Below are 24,977 nucleotides of genomic sequence, written 5' to 3'. Positions count from 1 at the left end.
TGAAAGAGGCAGCCAGGAGGAGGATGATGTAGACAAGTGTGGAATGTTGTTGTGACGATGAGCGGAATAATGCATCAGGCTTATACAAAGGGCAGATTATTCGGGTCCTGCTGCTTTGGGAGGAAATGTTTGGTGTATGAAGGGAAACGAGGACTGTCGTGGATGAATTAAAAGTGCCCCTGAGTAAGGATAGTGGTAAATAAATAAATATGTGTAAAAATAAATTGGAAAATATGATAAAAAGGTGAATTAAATTCCATTTATCGCCTTAAAAGTAGAGATGCTCACTGACCCCCGTGAAGTGGTTTTGGTTTTGGATCTGGATTAGCTTCGTGTTTTGGTTTTGGCAAAACCACCCTCATGTTTTTTTGCTTTCGGATTTTTTTTAGAAAAATCCTAAAATATGCTAAAATCACATAATTTTGCTCTTTTTTTTGTTCCTACATTATTATTAACCTCAATAACACTAATTTAAAGTCATTTACAGTCAATTTTGACCACCTCACAGATCACAATGTTATTTTCATACACTTTCGGACAAATACTGCAGAGACCTGGCTGGATGGTAAGCGACAGAGCAATGACACAAACACACGGCAGTTCCTACCACATCTAGGACACATTGGCACACAGCAGTGGCAGAAAAGATAAATGGTGCAACAGTTATGTTGGATTTTAAAAAGGAATCCAAAAATCCCGAGATCCAACGACGTAACGATGACGTTTTCAAAACCGAAAAAGTGCGAAAGTACCGAGCCAGCTCAGCTTGGTACTCGGATCCCCTAAGTTCGGGTGTGTTCAGTTCTCGAGGAACCGAGCCTGAGCATCGCTACTTAAAATCTGTTGCATTTATTATCCTGTACTTTCGGGGTCAGGAAAGCATCCCCTGGAATGCTCCTCATATATTCCCACAAAGACTTTAGTCCCCGGCTGCCGCTAACAGGAGAATTTCCAAAGGCTGAGGAAAAATGGCGTTGGCGGCTGTAAATTCAGGAAAAATAGGGACAATTTGTAAACAGGGTTTATTTTTCCATCATCTTTTGTACTATTTTTAGTAACACTTGGGCTAATTTATGTTTCCAGCGTTGCGTTTTTTGTAATGCGGTTGGCAGTCGCCATTGTTTGCTCTTCTGAGGTAAAATTCAGAATGGAGGAAGCCATCTTGTGAGCTGGGCCAGTATGCATGGGAGTAATCGGCCTATCTATTCACTAGGGACTCTCAGGACATCTCTGAGGCATTTTGTAGTTCTCAGTGAATTAATAGGTTGGTTATTGGTAAAAATGGCTACTTGCATGCAGGTCCACATTACATAACAGCAATGGTTTCCGGTACAACGTTGCCCCCTGTTGCCAAAATAGAAAATGGCAGAAGTCCTGCTTAACTTCGCCAAACCGGTAACTTTGAACAAAGTGTGGAGAACGCTTAATGTCTTGCTCAAAACGAACAGCTCAGGCGATGATTTAATATATTAAATGTTGAGTACCAAGACATTGGAACATTACTCTTTGTCTATCCTTGCTGAAGGTACTGCAGTGTATACATGTAGAATTTGGCAGCTACTTAAAAGGCACTCTCACCACAAACATGTTCTTTGCTTAGTTGTGACTAGAAGAGGGGCTTGTGTGTGTGTGTGTGTGTGTGCGCGCTAGACGCAGTTTAATGTTATCCCTCTCAGGGGCAAACGCAGGATTTGTAGAGGGGGGTTTCCACACCACGCCGCCAGCAGGCGTGACCAGCATGCATGTGGGCGTGGCTATAATTTTAGACAGTGCTTGGCTGCTCTCCAACTCTTCCTATCCCTATAATATACATGGGCAATGCTGCGTGCACTACTGTTAGGTGCACGCAGCTCTCCCTTTTCAAGCAGACCTGTGTGAAGCGGGAGCAGGGTCCAGTCACCTCAATTATACAGTACCCCAGGGCCTTAGAGGGGGGTTTCCAGGCACTAGAAACCCCCTACCCCTCCCTCGGTTTGCCTATGTCTCTGAAAAGGTAGCAAGACTACGTGAATGTTCTCTCTCCCCTTTTTCTGCCATTTTTGTTGGGTCTTGGACCGATCACACCCCTAATGACGACATGACGCGCACTTTTTAAAAGGAGATTAGCCGTCATTCTGCTAGATACAGCGCCAAGCTGTGATTATAAGAAGATGATCCCGCAACTTTGGAAGGAGATTATGGGTTGACAGGATAGAGAAAAAAAACAATGGCAGTTCTAGTACATAGTGGTAGCAAAGTTTGTAATGCTATTTGTAGAACGTAGTTATTCTACATTCACTTCTTAATAGTTACACAAAACAAAATTTGTCTAATGTATCTTCAGGACTTGTTGCTGGTCGAGAGAAGAGAGTCGTCACGATGACCACCAAATCACCTCCACCTTTAATGAAGAAGCACAGTCAGACAGACCTGGTTAGCCGGCTAAAGACTCGCAAGATACTCGGAGTGGGAGGTGAAGATGACGATGGCGAAGTCCACAGGTCTAAGGTGAGCTGTGGGAGGCGTTCAGTCTGTGCGCACACATAACGGATTTATAAAAATGAGCTACGGTAGCAATGGTTGGCGGCCTGTTGGCCATTCCTGGTGAAGACCAGTGTGAGAGCCAATCAAAATGCACTCGTCACCTACGTAAAGTGGGGGCAGCCATGTTTGTTGGCGAGCCAACATTGCACTCGCTAGCTTTCTAGGACCTAGCGAGCTCACAGAGTCATGAGTCATCTGTGATGTCTTGGAGATCCGATATCCTGCAGCCTCATGAATATTGGGGCAGCGTCCCCTTGTGCAGGCAACGGTCACATAAAATGTGAATAGTAAGTACATTTTGTAATAAGACAATTCAGTCTGAACTCCTGTTAGATTACGGCATGGAAATACAAATATGTGCAAGGACACAGGAGAAAAGGATTATGGGTAAGCGTTACTTGTAACATCCCAGATTCTCCTCCCCCTCACATGTTTGATTCATCAAAGTAGAATGAGGATAGAAGAGATTAAGTTACACGTATCTGTCTATTGTCCTGCTCGGGGCACCTGGCATCATGGAATATTTGCAAAATGAGTCACGTCAATCCAGTTAATTCGGTTATGGAGTGAACACAAATGGGACGGGAGAGCGTTAATTGGGCATCTTGATACTCGCACAACACAAACAATTTGACAGTCTTCAACTTAAATATTGAATCCAGATCTGATTTAAGTACAGGGGGTAGTAAAGTGTTAAACATACAACCGGTGAGCGAGAGAACCATTGCAGATGAAATGAACACAAGTTACCTAAATGGAACTTTGTGACATACAATATTCATAATTTTAGAAGGGTCCTTTGCTGGGAGTCAGGAGTTTTACTCTAAGCTTGTAAAAAATCTGGTTCAAGTCTATATTTCAATGAGCTTCTGGTAACTATCATTGCTTATTAGTACCGTTCCTGCCACTGTCTTTGGTTCGGTTTACTGTTGCATGAGTGAGGGGTATTCAGTATTTTTGCTGCCCCTAATCTCTTTCCTCTTGTCACCCACTGCATCATTCTTCTGTATCGTCTCCTCTCCCTGAGCCCTCTTCTCCGGAATCGTTATCTGCTCCAATAGTGTCGTCCGTTGAGTTTCTGCCTTCTCTTTCTAGGTCTCATCGGAGGCTGTCGGAATTAATCCCAATCACTGGCATTGTTCTTAACCCCTTCAGGCCAGCGGGCAGAGGACTGCTTGCCCTTAGCAACGCTGCCAGAGTAGAGGCAGGCGTGTAATTACTGCATTAACTTTTCATATTATAATAACCTGGCCGCTTCCCTCACTGTCGGCGGCCCGCGGTGGTTTAAAATCTTAATGTGGCTCGCAGCAGGAGAGAGGTTTAAGTAGTTAAAAATTCACGGTACTTAAGTGCTGATGGATTCTGTCCCGAGTGCTTCTTCGGATGGAGCCGAGTGTCTCGTTCTGTAAATGTGTTTTTGTGAAGTTGGTGATTTTAATTGTGTGTCTCTCTCTCTCTTATTCAGATCAGTCAAGTCCTAGGGAACGAAATAAAATTTGCTGTCAGGGAGCCCATAGGACTAAGGTAAGTTCTAGAACTGTGGCTGTTCATGTGTGTTGTCCTTTTATAGAACTCTGGGGAAAACTAGAACGACACAAGCACGGAACGTGGCGTTTACAGAGCTCCGTGTGCAGATTTATTGCACTTTTTGTGCTTAAACGGAGTTGAAATGAAATCCACAGAAGTACATGAAAGTGATTACATTTTTATATAAAACAAACAATGAGAATTTAAACGGGAAAGTAAGACAATAGAATTGGGGCTGTGTACTATGGTTTGTGTAAATGGGGGGAGGGGGAATCATTTTGTTGAGTAGTACACAAAGCACAGTCTATTTTGGTAGCTAGTATACAAAACAGATCCCATTCCAGTGACAATATAACAAAGAGCCCACCCTGCTGACCCCCACCAAACCACCGTTCTTGTGCTAGTATAAAATCCAATCCTCTGGTTCCGGTGACTAGTATACAACATAGAATCCATGTTAGTGGCAAGTAATTAAAGCACACACACCCTCCTTTCTGATGGCCAGTGTACAAAACATATGCCAATTCTGATGGCGTATATACAACACAAATCTTCATTCTGGTGGCTAGTAGACAAATGAGACTCTAATTCTGGCTTCTAATATGCAATGTAGACACCTGCTATGGTGGCTAGTACTTGCTGCAAACCACCAAAGTTATTGTAGGATTAGTGCACAGATCTCCGTTCCGATGGCTAATGCACAATACAGTCCCTGGCTTTTGCTAAACGTATTACTTTTGTATTTCTAACTCAATTGTACTGTTGTCTCCCTTTTCAGGTAAGTTTTGTTGTGCCCGAGTACAAAATCGTGTTACCCTATGTTGTCCGCTTCATCAACATTTATATAGCGCCAGCAAATTCCGTAGCGCTTTACAATTGTCTGCTTGAAACTGTTCACAGAACTCGCAGGAGAAACGCGGCCTAAAAATACTTGACACAAGTGATTTGCCAGCAATTGCTTGCCAGGGTCGAGCGTCGTGTTACAAAAATATATACATATGTATTTTTAACACAAATTGCTATTTTTAAATATACAATATAAACATTTTGCGTTTGTTGAGTTTTATTATCTGCATGCTCTATAGTGCCACCCGGTGGCCACACATTATATTGTGTGTAAGTGATGTTTTCATGTGCGTAGCTTGATAAACGAAATTGTTGTTACTGCAATAACCGTTTCCTGCAGATTGAAGGCTTCCTTTGCGTAATGCTTTAAGCAATGATATTATATTGGCTGTTTATAATAGGGGGGTAATCATTTTGTGATGTGATTTTTAATTTCTGTGACACAAAGTCTCTTTTGTCTTCAGAGTGTGGCAGTTCGTCTCTGCGGTTGTCTTCACGGGAATCGCCGTCATGGTGAGTTTAAGTGGATGCAAATAAACTTAATGCTTGTTCTATTAATTACAGTGTAGTTTTAGTATTGAAATCAAGTCTGTAAATACATGATGCGTGGGTCTTTTAAAAACAGTTAAGGATTTGTTTAGGTGATGGAACTATTGTAATTACGTGATCGACATCAAAAGCTAATGAATAGGCAGTTTTCTTTTTACACTACTAGATGGATTGTTGAATCTGTCCCCTTTTTGTATTGAATGCCATTATCATAATTAAATCCACCAGGAAAAGAGGATGGCGTTAAATAATTGGTGAATAACTTGAATTACGGTGATAGAAGTTATTGTAACGTGTGACTCTTTAGCATGCTACGAGAGATGTTAAACCTCACGTCTCTTCTAAAGCCGGTTGTAGATAAGAGCATTTTATGGTCCGTTATTGTGTTTTGTATTTCTTTGCAGTTCCTCCCGCTGCTCTGTGTGTCTGGCTTATAGATACAATGTTTTTCTTTGATCTCCCTTTTTCTTTCCTATTTTTTTTTTTTTCTTCTCAACATATTTTTCTCTCAAGCCGCTTATTGTTAAAGATATGTTTCTTTATTTCTAAAGCGGCTTTCGTCTTGGCCAATTATACATTGTTCTTTTTGTAGAGATTGGACTGGGGAGCTGGGCTTTGCCTTATTATTACCTCCGCCTGCTTCTTCCCTGGTACCTCTTGGGGTCAGCGGACTCTCTGAATTTTAATATGGAGAGCGTTTTGGGCAGCGGAGACGTAAGAGGCTCATTCTACTGCTTTATCTCATCTTGCATTATATGAAAAGGATTTTTGATATCAAACTGGGCCTTTACTTTAGGGACTTGGAGGCTTTTCTTTAAATTCTATTGAAGGTAAAGTGTGGCTGTATCTAAGACGGCTGGAATCTCTCTTACTACTGACCCATATGATGCTCCAATTCCTCAGCAAGTTAGATGTTTCTAAAGCCGATGCTATATATCTAGTCCCAGTAATATCAGTATAATGTGCTCCAGATATCTTGGCCTTAGGATAAATAGAGATACAGTTTATTGTTCCAACGCTTGCTGAGACTCCCGGCCTTTAAGCAATTTGCTACCCATGTTGGCCACACAAGCGTGAGGTGGGCAGATACAATTCAAGTTATAGATCATCATCGGCTATTTATTTATATAGCGCCACTAATTCCGCAGCGCTGTACAGAGAACTCACTCACATCAGTTCATGCCCCATTGAAGCTTACAATCTAAATCCACTAACACACACCCTGAGAAAGACTAAGGGCAATTTTAATAGCAGCCAGTTAACCTACTAGGCCATGGTCGTGAATCGAACTCATAACCCCAGTGCTGTCAGGCAGAAGTGCTAACCACTGAGCCACCGCGCTGCTTACAGATAGAACGCAGGTAAACGTGGGCTGGCTCGTCCTATACGTGTCTAAAGGAGGTGAATAAGATGCTCTCTAATCTCATGATTATTGTGTTCTTTTTCAACCAACAATTCTCGGTTGACCTCTATAATCCAGGGTCATAACGATAAGAGTTAATTGGCTGTAACCCAGTTGCCCTCGATGCAGTGATGTCTTTGTTGCAGGCAACAGATTGGGGGGGTTCCTGTTACCCCCAGCAAAGTTCGGTAACAGGTGACACAATACATCATGGAAGAGTATTTACATCTCTGCTTCCGATACCCGATGTACCAGCAACAACTGGATGATGATTCAGCCTGGGATAGATCGTTTCTTATTGGCTGGAAATACAACATATGAGCTACTCTCTCTTTAAAGAGGGAATGAGCTCTTGGACTTTTCAATACCTGGATCCTCGCTCTAGAAGGATCTAGGTAACACTTGTAGATCAGACTTGGCCATAACCTGTAACCTGTGGTATCTGGTGTGAGAAAGAGATTAACGGGAGAAGACACAAAATCGGCAGACGGTGATCCTGAAGTACTCTGTGCTGCTGTTTACAAACTGATGATCGGCTTGGCTGCAGACTGTTCCATCTCTGCCCACTCCAACCCTGGGGAGTCGTGGTCATGCAGGAGGTGAAGGAGGGAAACGCAAATAATAAAAGTGCTCTGTACTTAATGAAACGCACCATTAAAAAAAAAAAAATTAACCAAACATGAAAAAAAGTTTTATCAGCTTGTGAAATGTAGACTTCTTTTTACTATACGTAATTTACAACATTGTGCTGCTGCTTTGAGATCATTATGGGATCTGTGGCCAACCAAATCTGTGATTTGTAAAACCGATGTCAATATATTTTAGCAATTTATCACTTTTTCAAAGGTGGCTCTTACAGTCCCGAGAAGAGGACCTGCTCTCTTGAATGGTCCGGCTTTTTTTTAAACTACTGTCAGGGTTGTCGTCGCCCCTCCCCCCGTGACTTGTATTCATGTGAAGATCTCAGTAGAGAGACTTCAGCAGTCCCTGTTTTGGGGACGGTTTGAGGCATCGGAATACCCACTGGCATTAGCGAGGGCAACTAAGTGAAATATATTTGTTTTTCTTTTTAGCTTTTCAACTAATTACACCCAAATTTCAACTTTTAGTTTTGGTTGGAATTCTGCTTTTGTTGTAACGACGGCATTTTCTGGAGAAGGGAAAAAGCAGATGCGCTCTATAGGTAGACAAGTGACATAGATACAAGACCGGATTATATCTCATAGCCTAAGCCTTGTACTCTGTGAAGCCTCTGCTGAGTAATAACTGAAAAACTTAAATCACGAAAAAACAGGAATCCGTCCGGAGGCGAATTCTGGTGCTGAATAATTCCCTTTATGTCCCAGTGATCTGAGCATCAAACAGTCCACTCTTTATTATACTTTTCTTTATTCATACACTGCCTTGGGGCACTTATCTGTTTTAAGCCTGGAATCTGGGACACCCATTCGCTTAACCCCTCGTCGGCAGATGACGAGTTTGTTTCGTTTTTGTCTGACAAACTGTGTTATCAAATACATTACAAGTTTAAGTGTAAGTGGATTATATATATCGCTTTATAACATGTGTTCCATTGAGGATCCAAGACTGGTTCTAAACGTATAACTTGTGGGGAATCCAACTATTTGGACCCATATTCTTTCAGGAGGGCTCACTATGATCCTCTAGGGGCTTCTGCCCTCATCCTACTCGTACGTGTTGACAAAACCGAACAATGATCCTTTCGCTCGGCTCTCTGACGGATCAACAGGATGAGCCAATGTGCGACCAGCTCATCTGGTATATAAGCTGCTGCTTTCCTACATTACTGTAGAAGAGGACCGTTGCCTTTGGGGCAGACATTCTTTAATGAAGTAGTTTGGAAATTAAATCTAATGGGGGGAGGGAATGAATGCTCTGTCTGCACAGGGGAGGGCTTAAGCTGGGTACACACTACAGAATTTTCCACCAACTTTTTATGCCGATCGATTTTACATGCGATCGATGTTCCGATCGCTCGGTCCATGGACTGCATACACACTAGCCTTGTTTAGGACGATAAAGGGAAGAGCGGACGTCCCTTTAGCGACTTTTTACAGCCATGTTGTCGTGAGCAATGACTGTAATTTCGTACTCACTGTTGTGGATCGGTTGGAAGTTTATACACACTACACAACGGAAACGAGATTGGAACGAAAATATTAAACAGTACGACCAACCAAATGAGGCGACAAACGCCCACTTGGGCAGACTTTCGACCATCGGGTCACAACACACACTGACCCGACTTTTGAACGAGCGGTCGTATGTCGGCTGATTGATCCGATTATTGGACGAAAACAGTGTAGTGTGTACCTAGCTTTACATGTCAGTCAACTCTGCTAGTCCGGTAATTGCTGGAGAGAACTCCGCCACTGCTATCCCTCTACCACTAGTTGGTGCTCTAGCCCAGTGAGGAGCCCTGATATGTAGAAGGAACTGCAGTGATACAAAGAGCTGCTTAGTGTCTGATTTAATATACTGGGCGAGATTCTTATGGGAGAGTGAAAGGGCCATAACGTTTACAGGTCATCTTTAGTAAGTAACTATTGTATACCGTGCCCTGTAACCTACAGGACTATTCTGTGTAGGGTACTTATTCACTTTCTGGCTTCTTTTTAAAGGTGACTTATTTTTTGTTGTGGCAGAATGTGTCGTTCTTGCTTATCGGGGGGGGGGGTGAGAGTTGAGTATTTCACGGTACCCCCATTTCTGCTAATCTCACTTTTGTTATGAATATAATGAGCATTAAGTGCCCCCTTCTCTGGTTGTGAGAGAGCTGGATATGTAGATCGTGTTAGTATCGCTAAAGACCTACTCAAATAATTAGTTTGATGGCTCAGAATATTTAATACTCCTAAATGTATTTTTATATTATTGCTGATTAAACCCACTTATGAAATCTCCCAGCGCGTTTCTATTATGGATATTGAAAACAAATAACAACGGGACTTATTTCCATTACCTGTGTCGAATTTAGCTGAAGGAAAGAGGAGGATTAAAGTACAATATATTCTGTTTAGAGGCAGCGTTTACGTTAATATTCCAATGCCTTTAAATAGGATCAGAGCAACTATCGTACTAAGTCTTTAACACCTGGGGGTATATTTACTAAACTGCAGGTTTGAAAAAGTGGAGATGTTGCCTATAGCAACCAATCAGATTCTAGCTGTCATAAATAAATGATAGCTATAATCTGATTGGTTGCTATAGGCAACATCTCCACTTTTCCTTTTTAGAATCTTTAGTAAATCTAATTCTTGGTGTGGATAATCCGGATATGACCGAAGCACACATTTATCACTCATCTTCCTGTAAAAATAAATATAAATAAATATATATTTTGAGTTTAGTTGCCCCAGTCTATGCCTTCTTACCCTTATGCTGAGATATTATTTGTACAATGACGGTTTACCGCACCCCATGACACTCATCAAGGATGTATATATTATGCAATAAAGTGAAGATTTTATTTCCCCTACCCATAAACCAACCACCAACTGTCAATCATAGCATTATGTTGCTATAGCAACCCAACATGCAATTCAGCCAATTGGTAGCAAAGTTTATTTTTCTTTTGAATTTTATAAGTGTCGGAAAACGAGGCAGGTTAGATTAGCACAGTCTACAAGCCATTTAAATTACAGATAAATACATTTTACCATACGCTCTTTTGTATGATTGTGGAGAATTTTTTTTTTTCTTCCCTAAACCGTCTGATTTATGTCTTTTTATTTATCCTATTTTCAAGAATTCCATCCTAAATTACTGAAGAGATTTGTGTATCGAGCAAGAGATTGCTAGAAAACTAATTTGCGGAGAATCCATTCCGCCATTCAAAGCAAATGTTTCCTTCTGTAGGAGTTTTTCTTTGTTAAAGCCAATAATGTACATCGCTGACTTCATAAAACCACAAGACGTGCAGACTGGACAGGGCCAGAGGCAGACCTTTATTCTTTGTCTACAAATATCTGCGTACACCTCATTAAGCTGCAGGCTTTCTGTACGGTTAAACAGTAATGAAGTTTCGTAGCACATTATGTCAGCGTTGGAAATAAAGAACGAAAAAACATCTGTTGAAGATTCAGAGAATTGTTTATTGCAATTTCAATGCTGAATATTGATGAGATCGTCGCACCTGATTCTTGAAGCGTCTATTCCTAAACGGGATTTAATCACACAATCGGGAATCTGATATAGCATCGTTTTATGCAGAGTATATGGGGGGATGTATATGATCATATGTGACCATATAAAAGCATTAGGATGTGTGTCTGCTTTTCGACTCGGAGGCTATAGAAGTAGACTTTTCATATAACGCTACGTTTATTTTAGATGTGTTTTGTCTTTTAAGCAGCTTTGGAAATTGAGGTTATCTACATAATGTGTTTTTATTGTGCAGAATACAGCGATCTGTGCACTGACGCTCTTACAAACCAGCAGGGTTTGTTCCGTGTATCCCTGAGACGCAAACTTTGTACATGTAGATTTGTGTTACCTAGGAGACTGCAAGACAATCGCTCACACCTCTGCCCTGCCCCATATTCCTCGCTCTGTTCCATAGTGATGCAAGATAGAGAAGCAGAACCCTCTAAAAGAGATGTCTTGTTTTTTTTTTTTTTCTTTCTATATGTTGCGTATTTTAGTATCCAATGATGAGTTTACTTGTCCTGTAAGAGCTCTGGGAATGTAAACAGTTGTACACAGAGCAGTGTTCTGTTAAGAACAAGGGCGCCCTACTGCTCTAAAAACTCTAAGGCATGGCCACTTTGCAAACTCTACATCTTACATGGCATGGGTACGTACTAAACAAGAACTAGGACTGCAGACTGCAACGAAACCAAAATTATAAAGTTTTCTGCTCACTATTTACTCATTTCCTCCTGCAGGCTCTCGCCTTCCCCGATCAGCTCTATGAAGCCGTCTTTGACAAAGGCATCGTGAGCAGTAAAACATCCACCCGTCTCTACGGCGGAGCCCTATTCAGTGAGTGTTTCCTATGAATTTTCTCTTTTATTGTCATTTCCCGGGTTAAAAAAAAAAAATACAGGAAAGCAATGACTAGTGCCAGGAACAACACGCGCTCACGGCCAGATGAGATACAACATTATTTCTTGCGTACTAGCAGACTTTGCTTTTTCGAAATGCCAACGTTCGCATTGATTTACCATGGACCCGGTGCCTACTACAAGTGGATGGAGCTGTTTTCTGTTCTGGGCCAATAGTGACGGGAATGCAGCCAATCAATGAGTGGGTGCGATTGTTCCTCGCAAATCGATAGGCTGCATAGTCATGAGTATTGGCGCAGAGGACAAGCTGCTATCGCTGTGCGTGTGCGAGGGAGACGTGGTCTTATAACAGACCTACTAGGGTGGTCATCAACTCGTCGCGTTTCTGTGGCTGGTTTACATTTATATTTTGGGGACCGGTTATAGGAGAAATGAAGTCATGTGACAATACTTTAATATTGTATCAGAAGGGAATATTGTCATCTGTTATTTGCAGGTATCTCTCTAATTATGTGGAACTCCATGTACACCTCAGAAAAAGTGATCATCCGATGGACCCTGTTGACGGAGGCTTGTTATTTAAGTATACAGCTCATTGGTGAGTATCTTGTTGTGTTATGATTGTGAGGCAGTGTGTTTGGTCATGTAGGGTGTGAATCTTCACTAAGAGGATGGGGGGCTGCACCAGCCCTACTGAATGTGCAAGACTGCAAGATCTTGTTCTCGCCTATTCCAGCAATTCAATATAAAATAAACCTTCTAGACCCCCGCTAGACAAGGGGCTAGATTAACCTATGCTGTTCGGTTAATAAATACCTTTTCATAATAAAGGAGTTGCCCATTTTTGCACCGTCAGCAATTTTCTCCATGTCCGGTTTGCATGTTGGTATTGACGGTGGAGGAAATGACATTTCAAACATATTTCCCAGAAATTATAAAATAAACATAAGATCTAATAAATACAAAGTAACTGTTCCAGGATATTTATATTTGAAGCTAAAACAGGTCTAGAAAGATAAACAGATGTGATTAATTTCATCAAACAGCCGCGTACCTTTGAACGTGACACAAAACTGTCTGAATACAGCGAAAGCGGCAGATCTTTATCATGAAAATAAACGCTGATGATATAAAGAAATGGCTGAGAAGCATGAGTAGATGGGGGGGGGGGGGGGAAACTAATTTTTTTGTAATAAAATTTACATAAACTAATATCCAAGGAAACAAATTTTAACGGCATCTAAAACTTATTTTAGTCAACCTTTTTGAACACCCTTTCAATATAATTGTCCTAGAAAAGTTACTTGTCTGTATTCTTTACAAGCTTGGCTTGACTGGTCCAGCTGTGGCTCTCTAAGCTCGGCCAGCTGATCAGCTAGCAGAACATTCTGGGACTTGTAGTTTCACAACACCTGCAGAGCCGCTGGTTGGCCAGGCCTGTTACTGGTATACTGTTCTGTCTGTGCCCCCTACCTACCAAACCCTAGAATATCTATTGAATTGATAGACTACATATTGGCTAATCTTCAAAATAGTCAACTACAATGTGCGCCGGTGGCGGATCCACTTTAAAACACTTTTATTCAGTCATGTTTTTGTTTATTTAATTTATTTCACCTACGTACCAAGGAGGAGGGTTTTGATTTCCGCTGTGTCTCTCTCTTCTCTTTGTGCAGTTACCATGGTGACCGCGTTGGAGAGCGGTGGAACTTCAAACGTCGCTGCCGCCGTCCTGGTCTGCTGCTGCCTCCTGTTCATTGTCGTCAGCGCCTACTTCTACTACCAACTGGGCCGCCGGCCCAAAAAAATCTGAACTCGGACTTCCACCTTTTTTTTTTTTTTTTTTTTGTTTTTTTGTTGTTGTTGTTGTTTTTTTTCTTCCAGAAGACTCTGGCTACCTTACAAGGAGGTGGTAATGGTTTTACTTCTAGCTCATGGACCCAAGAACCGCCAGCTCCATGTTCTTCATAGACACGGTCGTCCCTTCGTACCTGCGCAGGGAGCTGCGACACAGTGTAAAGGATCTCCCGGCACTGGAGCGACTATTCCTGATTCGGGGGGGGACTTAGAGCGCACAGCATGCGGAATAACTGATGTCCGTCACGTTTTAGCAGTATCAACCTTTCTTTTGTGTATTGACCCACGGTGGGTAAGTGGCTAGGTTAGCATGTACCCACGTGCCAGGGGGGCTGCTTTAAGGTTCTTATCCAAAACATTGTGGAACATCATTGTGTCATTGCTGAAATGATCCCTTTGGCGTTGGCAAACGTCACTGCCGCCCCGTTTTATTTCTGCAGCTAAATCTGCTAGCGCTTTGGCTGCCAAAGTAGTGCCTTGTATCCCCTCTGGCAGCCAAGGGGTTAAACATTCCAGCCACAAACAAACAAAAAAATACTTTTTTTTGGGGGGGGGGGGGGTTTGGTCTCTGTGCGTTTACTACTGCCAGAAAAAAAAACCGCACCAGTCAACTGTGGGGTTTGTACATCTTGGTAACATCACTGCCTTAACACCTATAGACCACCCACGGGAAAATCGAAAAGTTCATGTTGAAATAAAAGAAAATGTCTATTTCTATGAAGCGCCTGGTCTGGCTGGTTTTGTGTACTGCCCGGAACGGGGATGTGTACAGGAAATGTTCAGATAACGTGGTCTCGGATTCTGTGACTGTTTTATCCGGGAATGGGCGCACGTGCGCTGGTACTTCAGCCTCGCTCTGTCAATGATGCCGGGGGGGGGGGGATTAATTGACAAGACAGCTCTGCTTCCTCAAGAGGATATTTCCCCACAAGGGTGTGCGACAGGATGTTTTCTGTGGATCTGCATGGAACAGGAAATCTGGGGAGGAAAAAAGGCCAAGGTCATATATCCCCAGAATATACCACTGCTGGTTCTGCGAGTGATTTATTGAGGCCAAATAACTGGTTGCCGTTTCCTGACTTCACTTTCTGGCCTCAAGGACGACAAAGCACATTTCTGTCAGCAATGCGTTAAAAATAGCACAACACTGCCTACTGGTTTTAACTAAATGTTGTTTCGTCTGCTGAAGTCCCAGGCCTGCTGGATTTAAAGTACATCGACTACAACGCACCTTACAGGTATTGGCAGCGGAGCTCTGTAAAAGCCTCTTTAATATTAAGTTCTTTCTCCGTGACAGCAGCTAGTGAAACTTTACCTGAATACTGCCTGCCACTAGAGAGAGATGTTTACTTCAAGTGCTTTTTGTTTGGCCTGGAGGCGGCCATTTTGTCTGTGACACCAGTATTTGAAAATGCACCACAAGGAACTGCCGCCACCCACAAAATGGTGCCATCTGCTGTGTGCAGACTCTGTGCATTGAACCCCCTCCCTTCACCATATCGTGATCTATTGTGAAGACTGTTGTAGTACATATTTTTCTCTTCGTGTTTTTAAAACTTAATACCTCAGTATCTTCCATAATAAAATATGCATTCAACAAACAGCAGTATCTGTCATCCTTGTCAATGTTGGGACAACGCGTCATCACCGTTTCAGATGTGTTGGTGGATTAATAGTGCTGCTTTTTTTTTGGGCTGCAGTAATGGTGTATGGCCACAAGGTGGCACAGCAGTACCCTGCAAAACTATGGGCAATTTGTTTCACTTCAGTTTCTACCCTATCAAGTACAGTCTGAAATGTCTTATGAAAATCAGCAGGGTGGCACAGTGGTTAGCATCGCTGCCTTGCTGGGGTCTGGTGTCTTAAGTTTGTGGCGTTTGCATGTTTTCCCCGTGTTTGCCTGGGTTTCCTCAGAGTACTCCTGTTTCCTGACGTACAGGTAGGTAGAGAAATGATTGTACTATATGTGTGTGTCCATGTGGTAGGAAATCTCGATTGTAAGCTCCACTGGTGCAGGTACTGATGTGGATTATTAAATATTCTCTGTAAAACGGTGCGTAATATACAGGCACTATGTAAATTAACTGTAAAAAAAAAAAAAATTAAAACATACTAAAAAGTTCAAACTACTTAAACTGACATCTTACACCTTAAAGATGACACGACCAGTCAGTCACATGGATAGTATTTAATGCTGTCTTCTGATTGGCTGTGTTCTGCAGTATTAATAGAAGTGATAAATCAGACACACATTGGGGATCTGTATAGTATAATACCAGCTCTGGGTCTTAGTGCATTGGATCTAAATAGATGTAACTGCTGCGGAGGTTTTGCTACTAGGGTTTGATTACTTGCAGCTTTGGACGTATATTATCTAGGCTTTCATGGATTCACTTGGGGGCTTTAACTATGACAAGCTGATTAAGAAAATAGCTCACCAATTATTCTTTCTGAAGCAGGTCAGTGCCTTGATGTACTTTATTTTGATAAAGACTTCAATCACACGACCCAACCTCCAATATATTTTACTGTAATAGTCTGTTATGTTTTATTTTTGTTTTGTTGACTAATATAGCCACAGAGAAAAAGTGTGTGTGTCTATACACAGGCATGTATGTATGTATATAGCCAATATCACATGGACACGGAACATCACATTCATGTTCCAAGCCATGGATATTAGTATGGAGTTGGTCCCCCATTTGGTGCTAGACCAGCCTACACTCTTCTGGGTAAGCTTTCCACTAGAACATGGCTGCGGGTATTCACATGCATTTGGCCACAATAGCATTAATGAGGTAGGGGGAGGGGGAGGGGGAGGAATAAGGTCCGGCTTACAGTCATACGTGTTTGATGTTGAAGTCACTACTCTGTAGGACAGTCAAATTCTTCCATATCAGACTTGGGAAACCATTTTTTTGAGGGACTTTGCTTTATGCACAGGGGTACTCTCATGCTCAAACAGGTAAAGGTATTCCTCAAACTGTTGCCACAAGGTTGGAGGAAGAATGTCACTCTATGCTGTAGCACTAAGATTCCCATTCTACTGCTGTTTGACTGTGGCACCCGATAGCAACTGGTGGTGGCTGAAATGGCCAAACTCACTAATTATAAGGGGAGTCCACACGCGTTTATCATGTAGTGTGTATGTACTTGTGCATATATCCCCAGTTGTGATTGGAGTCAGAGACCACACTGTTTTGATTACTTCACTTTCACAATTTATTTGTTTTTCTTTTACAGAAATAAGAATTGGTCAGTCATCCTGCCCACCATAAAAAAAATTCTGTTCATAGAAAAAAATAATAATAGCAAGCTTCCACAGGACAATGTAGCTCTCACTATTTAATATAAACAAATGTTACAAAATGACGATTGCAGCGTCTGCAAGTAGCTCTGTTTTGCAGGCTCCCGGCAAAGTTCAGCTCACAAGTGTCTGCCAGGGACAGTGGCCTCCACCAGAGGGCGCTGCAGAACACTTGTTCCACAACTATTTGCAGTCGCCCCCTCTTGGGAGGGGGGGGGGGGGGTTATGGGCATAGGGTAACTTTCTCTACAATGTACCACAAACGCTAAACAACAGAATTCTATTTACATTTATACACTTGTTTCATAAATCTGAGCATAAAAGGCAGCTTGAGGTTTTTGTTTCTTTCCCTTTGCAGAGTCTTCTATACACAGGTAAGTTCTTTTGAGTTTAAAGAATGCAATCGGTAGATCTATAGCAGTGTCGGCTAACCTGTGACACTCCAAGTGTTGTGAAACTACAAGCCCCAGCATGCTTTGCCAGTAGATAACTAGCTGATAGCTGGCAAAGCATGCTGGGGCTTGTAGTTTCACAACACCTGGAGTGTCAGGTTGGCCAACACTGATCTATAGGATTCATCTGATGGTTGTCACTGTTAGTTTTGAGTAAAGGGGTATTGTCTAGTGCTGTCACGTTCACCTTTATTACAGAGCAGGGCTTGGGCTGTTTTAATCTGCACAGTGTTAATGCCTCTAGTGATGGGGAGCATTGATCCCTATGAAGGACAGAGCCACAGTCTGCACCAATGTTCATAGTGGATTGAACGTGGATGCAAAATAATTCTTGCTGCACCAGTGTCCACTGTGAGCAATATTTATACTGTGACCCTGTTCTACTTATGGATCAACGAACCCTTATTCAGGAGCCACTAATGTAGTGTGTACATCACAATCACTGGGCAATTATAAAATTGCCTATGTATATCAGTCCAGTATTATAAAAGTGCATACATAATCCTATGTTCTTTAGGACAGACATGTCCCCACAATCTTACAGCTGAGCGAGTGTAGACAGTTGTCCTTTTTGTAGCAGAATATTACATTACTGTTAACGTGGGTCCTGGGGCAAGCGGTGATTAGTGGTAGATTCATCAAACCTTCTAAAAAGGAATAGTAGAGGTGTTGCCCATAGCAGCCAATCGGATTCTAGCTGTCATGTTCTAGAATGTACAGCTAGAATCTGGTTGCTATGGGCAACACCTCCACTATTCCTTTTAAATAGGTTGTCTGTTTTCAATGATGTATTTGTGTATAATACAGATGCCAGAAGCATTGTGGTTCTGCTTGAGGGTCTTTATAACCATATTGTATGTGAATGTCCCTTTCATGCTGTCTCTATCACTTCCATACCGTTATTAGTAGCTGGTGTTCTGTAGAACCGGTTCTGGCTAAAGGCACAGGTTAAATTTTTTTATGTCTTTAAATTAAGATATAATGGAAAAATGAAAATGATGGAGCATGTCTTACCATAGTGTTTAATATACTACTTTCATGTTTACATGGCTGCCTTTTTAAGGTCTGAAAATAAAACCTCTGAACAGTTAGTGGCTTCTCGCCATGTCTAATAGTGTACTGGAGACCGTGGAGGCAGCCATTTTGTGGGTGGAGCCAATATGCAAGACAATGCAGCCCATTGCCTAGAAACTAGTGCTGTATACCCATTGATGTCACCACTTTCCAATCATTTAATAGGCTAAAAATATTGGTTTTAAAAAATAAAGTTGCTTCTACTGTCTGCAGACATGTACACTGAAGAAAATTTGTTGTCAGCAACATATTGTTGTGTTAAGGGGGCAGTTATATTGAATTAACATTTTGATTCATGATTCATCCAGAAACCAAAGATAAATCATTTCAGCTGGTAGGTTTGACCAGTCTCACAAGCCAACATTGGTAGCAGCCCCTCCCTAATGCTAATAACCTGCTCTGCTATCGGAAAGGAGGCAGATTAATCTGAAAATCTAGCAGCTTAAAAAGATGTTTACAGCTAACGTAATGGGAGGATAAAATGAGAGTTGCAGAAGCTCCTTTTATGTTTTCAATGAACCAACTTAATTTTAATATGGGGACATCAGATCCCCCTTTTAAGGGCTACTACACCTCAAAATCGAGATCATGTTATAAACAAGCGTAGAACGGTGCAGTTCTGCTGATCTACCACTAGGTGGTGCCAATGTGAAAAGAAAAATGTTTTATATAATTTAGTGCAAAGTTTGCCCCTAAGCAATGACGTATAAAAACAATTCAAAGGCTGATGTAATATAAAGTTATGATAAATTAATAATTGCAAAAAAAAAACACCTGCACAAATGCATATGTTAAAAAAGAAAATAAGTGTCTCTTATATGTATTCACATCTCACTCTAATAGGCAGTGATCAAAGCTTGTGTTAATGGGACGGTTATCACAGTTTCAAAATGATTCAATGAAATTGCCATGAACTGTTGAGTAATAACCTGTAACATTATATATTCTGCAGCCACCCCACCGATCCTTACTCTGTTCACATCTCAATGTCTGTCTGGTTTTGGAATTTTGTTTTAAATCTGAAGAAAAGCTGCTGATTGTCATTATGAATAAGCAAAAACCATTTTCACGTAATTAGGAAATATTTGCTACATCCACAGGAGAGATGCATTGCTCTTCCTTAATTCTAAGGCAACCTGTGGTTCTCTAGGTGTTGTGAAACTACAAGTACCAGCAAGCTTTACTAGTAGATGGATAGCTGGCAGAGTATGCTGAGACTTGTAGTTTCAGGTTGGCCAGACCTGTTCTAGGGGATCCGACACCAAACTATTACATAGAACATCGTGTGATAGTCTATAGTCGGTGCCATTTCAAGGCTTTTACTATAGTGCCAAGAACCCATAATCTGTATTGTTGACGTCCCTTTAAAGCAAATGTACTACACTTGTTGTGGATTGTATTCTTGCGATGTACACTACGGATGGTGTCTCACTTGTATCAAAATACCATAGAATGATTGATAATGACAAATGCTAATAAAAATATACTGTTCTAGAAAATTCCAGATCATTGCTGCAAGGTGTTCATGGTCTGACAATACAGTGGCGAACTAGGTGAACACTTCAGTTTGTTGTGTACCTCGCACACGGCGTTGCACTTTCTCTGTAGCACTAATGTCGTACTGCGCACTAAACTGATATCTAATGGTAAATTCTATCTGGTCCACCTAATACCTACAGTGTATCTTTAAATTAATGCTTGGCATTTGTGCTAGAATACAAAACGTTTACTCCACCAGGCAATACCCGGAGTAAGCGAAGAACAAGGACGTTTGTATCATCCTATTCTAGTGCACAGGACAGCGTTGGGGGTGAACCCCCCGTCTAAGTACAGGGTTTATTGCTAGTCCGGGATCAGCTCTGGCACCTCCATCTGACCTAACACAAACCTATGGACTTGAGAACAGGTCGTCTGTGATCTGATCAACGTTATATACAATTATCTTCTGGAGCTAAATCAATGTTTGTTCAGCTGATACTTTCCAGAGGTTATTCAGTTCCAGTGCAGTCGCCACAAGCTGGGGGTCTGGATGAAAACAAAAGCCAGTACGTCAGGGGGAGGGTGGGTCCGTTTGTCAGTTCACAGTAACACTTTTGCTGTTGGGAGCCCCAAATGTGGTGGTGGCGGCTTGGAAACAAGATTATATTCTTGGCGGATGGGACGTGGGAGACCCTCACAGTTTGGCACACAGTATTTTAGTCCCCGGAATACTTCTTACTGGATTCCTCTGAACAGACACATGGCGAATATCATGGCAAAGAGCTGTGGATCAAAAACACAAAAGAACTTTAGGAAGTGGGTTACATTGTCCTCAGTGAGGAGAACACACGATATTGTTACATAATAACTGTTTATACCGCAGCCAATGCTGACATTAGTCAGGAATATTTGTATGATCACAATGAGTTTGTGTCTTGAGACTTCCTCAGGTATTAGATATTAGGCCGTGGGGTTAATTTAAATGCATTTTAAAAGTGTGGCTGCAGCAGAGGGTTTAAAATGAGTGAATACACTTCAGTCACAGTGTGCTCTTAATCTTCTCTTTAGATGCTTCACGCTGCGGTGTGGAGAAGTGTATGCTATGGCTGACTGGAGGGGGGGTGGGGGGGGGTTTGATTGACAGGACTGAATGCAGCTCACACTGGTGGGGAGTTGGTGCTCTATAAACAGGTGACTTGTTATAGTAATTATAATGAAGGGATGAATTAAGTCCAAAAGAGATGAAAAACAAAGTATTCATAATGTTAAATGTGCCTCTCTATGGGGATAAAGTGATTCTTCGCTACGCCCATTACTGTGTCATTGTGGGAGGTCATTTAGGCCACTTTATAAATTACCCAGGCTGTCAGTGTTCTGGCTCTAGTCTGCATGTTGTAGAACAAAGGCAATGCCTCCAGTTGCTGATTGCCAGGGCAGTAGGCGCCGCCTGGGTCCCCGGGCGGTGTAGGGCCCGGAGGAGGGGCTCCTGCTTGCAGATTTTGCCATATCCCCCTTCCAATGAGATTATGGAGGATTTGGTAGTCTAGGACGTGTTTCTTCGGCAGTTAACAGAGTGCACTTATGGCCTGAGCCCAGGAGCGATTGGCAGCTTCTCAAGGGTGCTGCAGGGGCGGTCAGGTTTAGGGCCAATTTCCACCAGTGATTGGTGCGCTGCAGCTTGGCCTGGGGAGTGGGTTAGTGCCAGTTGTGCTGCTGGAACTGTTCCCTATTGCTGTGACTGAGTTGTGTGCACCTAGGTGGCCCTCATTGGTTCTCCTTGTCTTGCTTACGTCTGGCAGAATGTCAAGCTGGCATAGAACAGTTGCCAGAGCAGTTTCTTGCCCCTACCACCCTGCGGCAGTGGGTTGAGTACTGATAAGCTGTAGCCTACAAACGGCAGAGGTCTGCACCAGAGCTTTCTTTCTGTCTGTCTTTCTTTCTTTTGGGCCCAATTACAAAAGTGGGGAGTCCAAGTCACCTATTTTTTTTTCTGATGGGGGCACCCACATCTGGGGCTGTAGATGGTGCATCGGTACAAAGCATCCAGCAGTTTGGCTGGTGGAAGTCGAATGTTTTGCAGAGCTCTGTTTGGCCTCTTTGCTAACTTCCTGCCCACGGCCATCATGGTGCTTTGGTATCTTGTTCCTTTTGGAACAAGGGCCCACAGGGATTTTACTTAATATTTCCTCTACAAGGGCCCTGATTGGATCGGGCTAGTTGACCAATCTTTCGTTCACAGGGCTGCAACGCAGCAACTGACACTTCCTCCTTTCTGCGGTTGTTGGAGTGTGCGCTGGGCTTTTTTAGATGCGTGATGAGCACTAGCTTTATTTATGTAATGGTTGAACCCGGCCTCCCTTCGAAGGTTTGGTTTCAGTACAGTCAGCCCAGAAGAGACGCGGGTTCTTAGATGATTGCCATAAAGGAAACCTAAGGATAAGGATACGTCCAGGTGTAATGATTCCCCATGTAATGATAGTGAGAGGGTAAATGACACTGGGGCACATTTATCAATATTCACATAAAGTGAAAAGTAGTTTTCAATCCTTATCGCAATGATAAGGATTTAACTACTTCTCACATTTATGTACAGCCCTGCACAGAAACAGCAGTTCCGAAAAACTGCTGTTTCAGTGATAAAAAAAAAATCATACTTACCCCCCTCTTCGGAAGCGCTGTCTTCGGGTCTTCTCTTCACTCTTCAATTGCGCATGTCCAGTTCCAAGAACTGGACATGCGCACACAGATCCCCTCTCTGTCTCTGCAACGATAGTTGCAGAGAGAGAGCTGTGAGTGACAGGGAGGGATCATGTGATCCCTCCACACATGCGCTGTCCAGCTCTGCTCTTCGGAGCAGAGCTGACAGCATTAGATTTCTTCAATTTGGATGATGTACGCCAGCTTCAGCTGTACATTAACATGACAAGTTCCCGGAAAAAATGTTTTTCCGGGACTTGTTAGATTGCGGCCAGGAGCAGTCACCATTCTGTTGAATGGTGACTGCTCCCAAAAACGAAGAGGAATGCAAAGCAGCAGATATCCATGATATCTGCTGCGATGCCCCCTTAATAAATTTGCGGAGGACACTGTGGGACCTTAATGACCCGTTAAAAGCACTATCGTGCTTTATTAAATATGCCCCACTCTCTGATATCAGGAGCACTGGTTCTAACCGAACTGATTATTGTTTTCTCCTCCACCACACAATCTTTGTATTTTGATAAACTCTTTATTTGCCCAGCTCTGTTTTGTGTCCTTTATTATCAGTAACTTGGTCAGAAGTTGGGTAAAGCAGGAACTGATTTATTATGTGAGAAGATCAATTATATTGCAAAAATGTTTGTACTGGCTGTATGACTGCAGCGCCCTCTACTGGGAAACAGAGCACACTGCAGGTTTAAAGTAACCTAATTAAATCAATCCTTTTAAAATGCCTACAGACCTAATGTAAAACATAGAGCACAATATTTTTGGTGCAAATATATTTTTAGGAGACCAGTACACTATTCATTATGATAGACAGCCAGGGCTCAGCACGTTTCACACTTAAATATATCAACACATGATACACTTTTTATTTGAGAACCGAATGAACTAAAACATTTTGTAATATAAATGCCACAAACTAACCTTTGGCAGTTATGCTCCAAAGGCAAAAGATAAAGAGGAATCTAAGGGTCCTGATATATTTAACAAGTCCAACCATTAATTACAATGTATATTTTCTGTTCATATCTTACCTCAACAGCCAGCACACCGATGGCCAACGCTCCCGCTATATACACGTACGGTTCCAAAGAATTGAGTATCGTTAAGTAACATCCCTAAGGAGAGACACAAAGAAGGTAGATCAGTGGACGGCCGAGACTGGTCTTTCTGCGTTCTTCAGTCACCCATTATAGGAAGGAAGGAGACCGGATTACCAGTATGGGTCTATCCTAAACCAGAGTATAACAAACTACACAGTTGACGATGGTCAACCACAGCCAACGTCTTCGAAAGTAAATGAGAGAGCGGTCAATGGTCCCAATGACAAACTCTCCTATTAGCTCATATCCCAATGCAGGATGATGCTTAACGCTCTAAAAAAACAAGTTGTGTGTTATGTTCTATGGGGTCACCAAGGCTATGAACAAATGGCAGAGACTGTCATAGGGAACAATGACCGATTTATTATAAGGATGGCGCAGGCACCGATGTGACCGTATATCAGAGCTTACTGCTTGTGGGCCCAAGTTGCCATTTAGGCGTCGGCCATACAAATTGGTTGGGTGTTCTATGGCCATGTATTGTAGACTGTTCAGAAACTCCTCGGTGCTCTCTGCCTATCACCAGATGTGAATACCCCTCTCCCTCCTCTGCCTATCACCAGATGTGAATACCCCTCTCCCTCCTCTGCCTATCACCAGATGTGAATACCCCTCTCCCTCCTCTGCCTATCACCAGATGTGAATACCCCTCTCCCTCCTCTGCCTATCACCAGATGTGAATAACCCTCCCTCCTCTGCCTATCACCAGATGTGAATAACCCTCCCTCCTCTGCCTATCACCAGATGTGAATACCCCTCTCCCTCCTCTGCCTATCCCCAGATGTGAATACCCCTCTCCCTCCTCGGCCCCACCCCCCTCCAGTGCACTCTGTGGATAGTATTTATGTTTTGATATATAGTTATTTTGGTTGAAAAAGAGACTTGTTTATAAAGCTCAGGTTCAATCCTTCATACATATAATACCCAAAAATTGATGCAGCAGAGATGAAACATCCCCATAAAGTATTATCCAATTTGCTTTACGAGAGGAGAAAATCCTTCCTTCCAAAATCTACGTTGGCAACAATCCCTGGTACCATCGTATGGGATAATGACTAGCAGAAGACTTGTATTTTCTGTTTTACTAGGAAGATGCCCGGTCCTTAGTGTAATAAATCCACAGTG

At 42.3% G+C, this 24,977-nt stretch overlaps 2 protein-coding genes across 3 annotated transcripts in view; one reads left to right on the top strand and one right to left on the bottom strand.

The window, feature by feature from the left end:
• The window catches only part of TP53I11 (tumor protein p53 inducible protein 11), a 35,670-nt gene extending 20,338 nt beyond the window's left edge, over positions 1–15,332 (top strand). For both annotated transcript variants that reach the window (XM_075188353.1, XM_075188355.1), the window contains exons 2-7: positions 2,324–2,487; positions 3,989–4,047; positions 5,361–5,409; positions 11,755–11,851; positions 12,371–12,472; positions 13,551–15,332. In XM_075188353.1, the coding sequence (XP_075044454.1) occupies positions 2,359–2,487; positions 3,989–4,047; positions 5,361–5,409; positions 11,755–11,851; positions 12,371–12,472; positions 13,551–13,687 (573 nt within the window). In that variant the 5' untranslated portion in view covers positions 2,324–2,358 and the 3' untranslated portion in view covers positions 13,688–15,332. The remainder of the gene's footprint in view (positions 1–2,323; positions 2,488–3,988; positions 4,048–5,360; positions 5,410–11,754; positions 11,852–12,370; positions 12,473–13,550) is intronic.
• A 3,449-nt stretch (positions 15,333–18,781) lies between these two features.
• TSPAN18 (tetraspanin 18) overlaps positions 18,782–24,977 on the bottom strand; it is a 99,872-nt gene continuing 93,676 nt past the window's right edge. The window contains exons 7-8 of the mRNA XM_075188351.1: positions 23,784–23,867; positions 18,782–20,826 (exon numbers count right to left, since the gene is read on the bottom strand). Of these exons, the coding sequence (XP_075044452.1) occupies positions 20,779–20,826; positions 23,784–23,867 (132 nt within the window). The 3' untranslated portion in view covers positions 18,782–20,778. The remainder of the gene's footprint in view (positions 20,827–23,783; positions 23,868–24,977) is intronic.

Source organism: Mixophyes fleayi, chromosome 10 (assembly GCF_038048845.1).
Source record: "Mixophyes fleayi isolate aMixFle1 chromosome 10, aMixFle1.hap1, whole genome shotgun sequence".
Taxonomy (NCBI): Eukaryota; Metazoa; Chordata; class Amphibia; order Anura; family Limnodynastidae; genus Mixophyes; species Mixophyes fleayi.
Note: the sequence above shows the minus strand (reverse complement) of the source record. Positions and strands in the feature narration are given on the sequence as shown.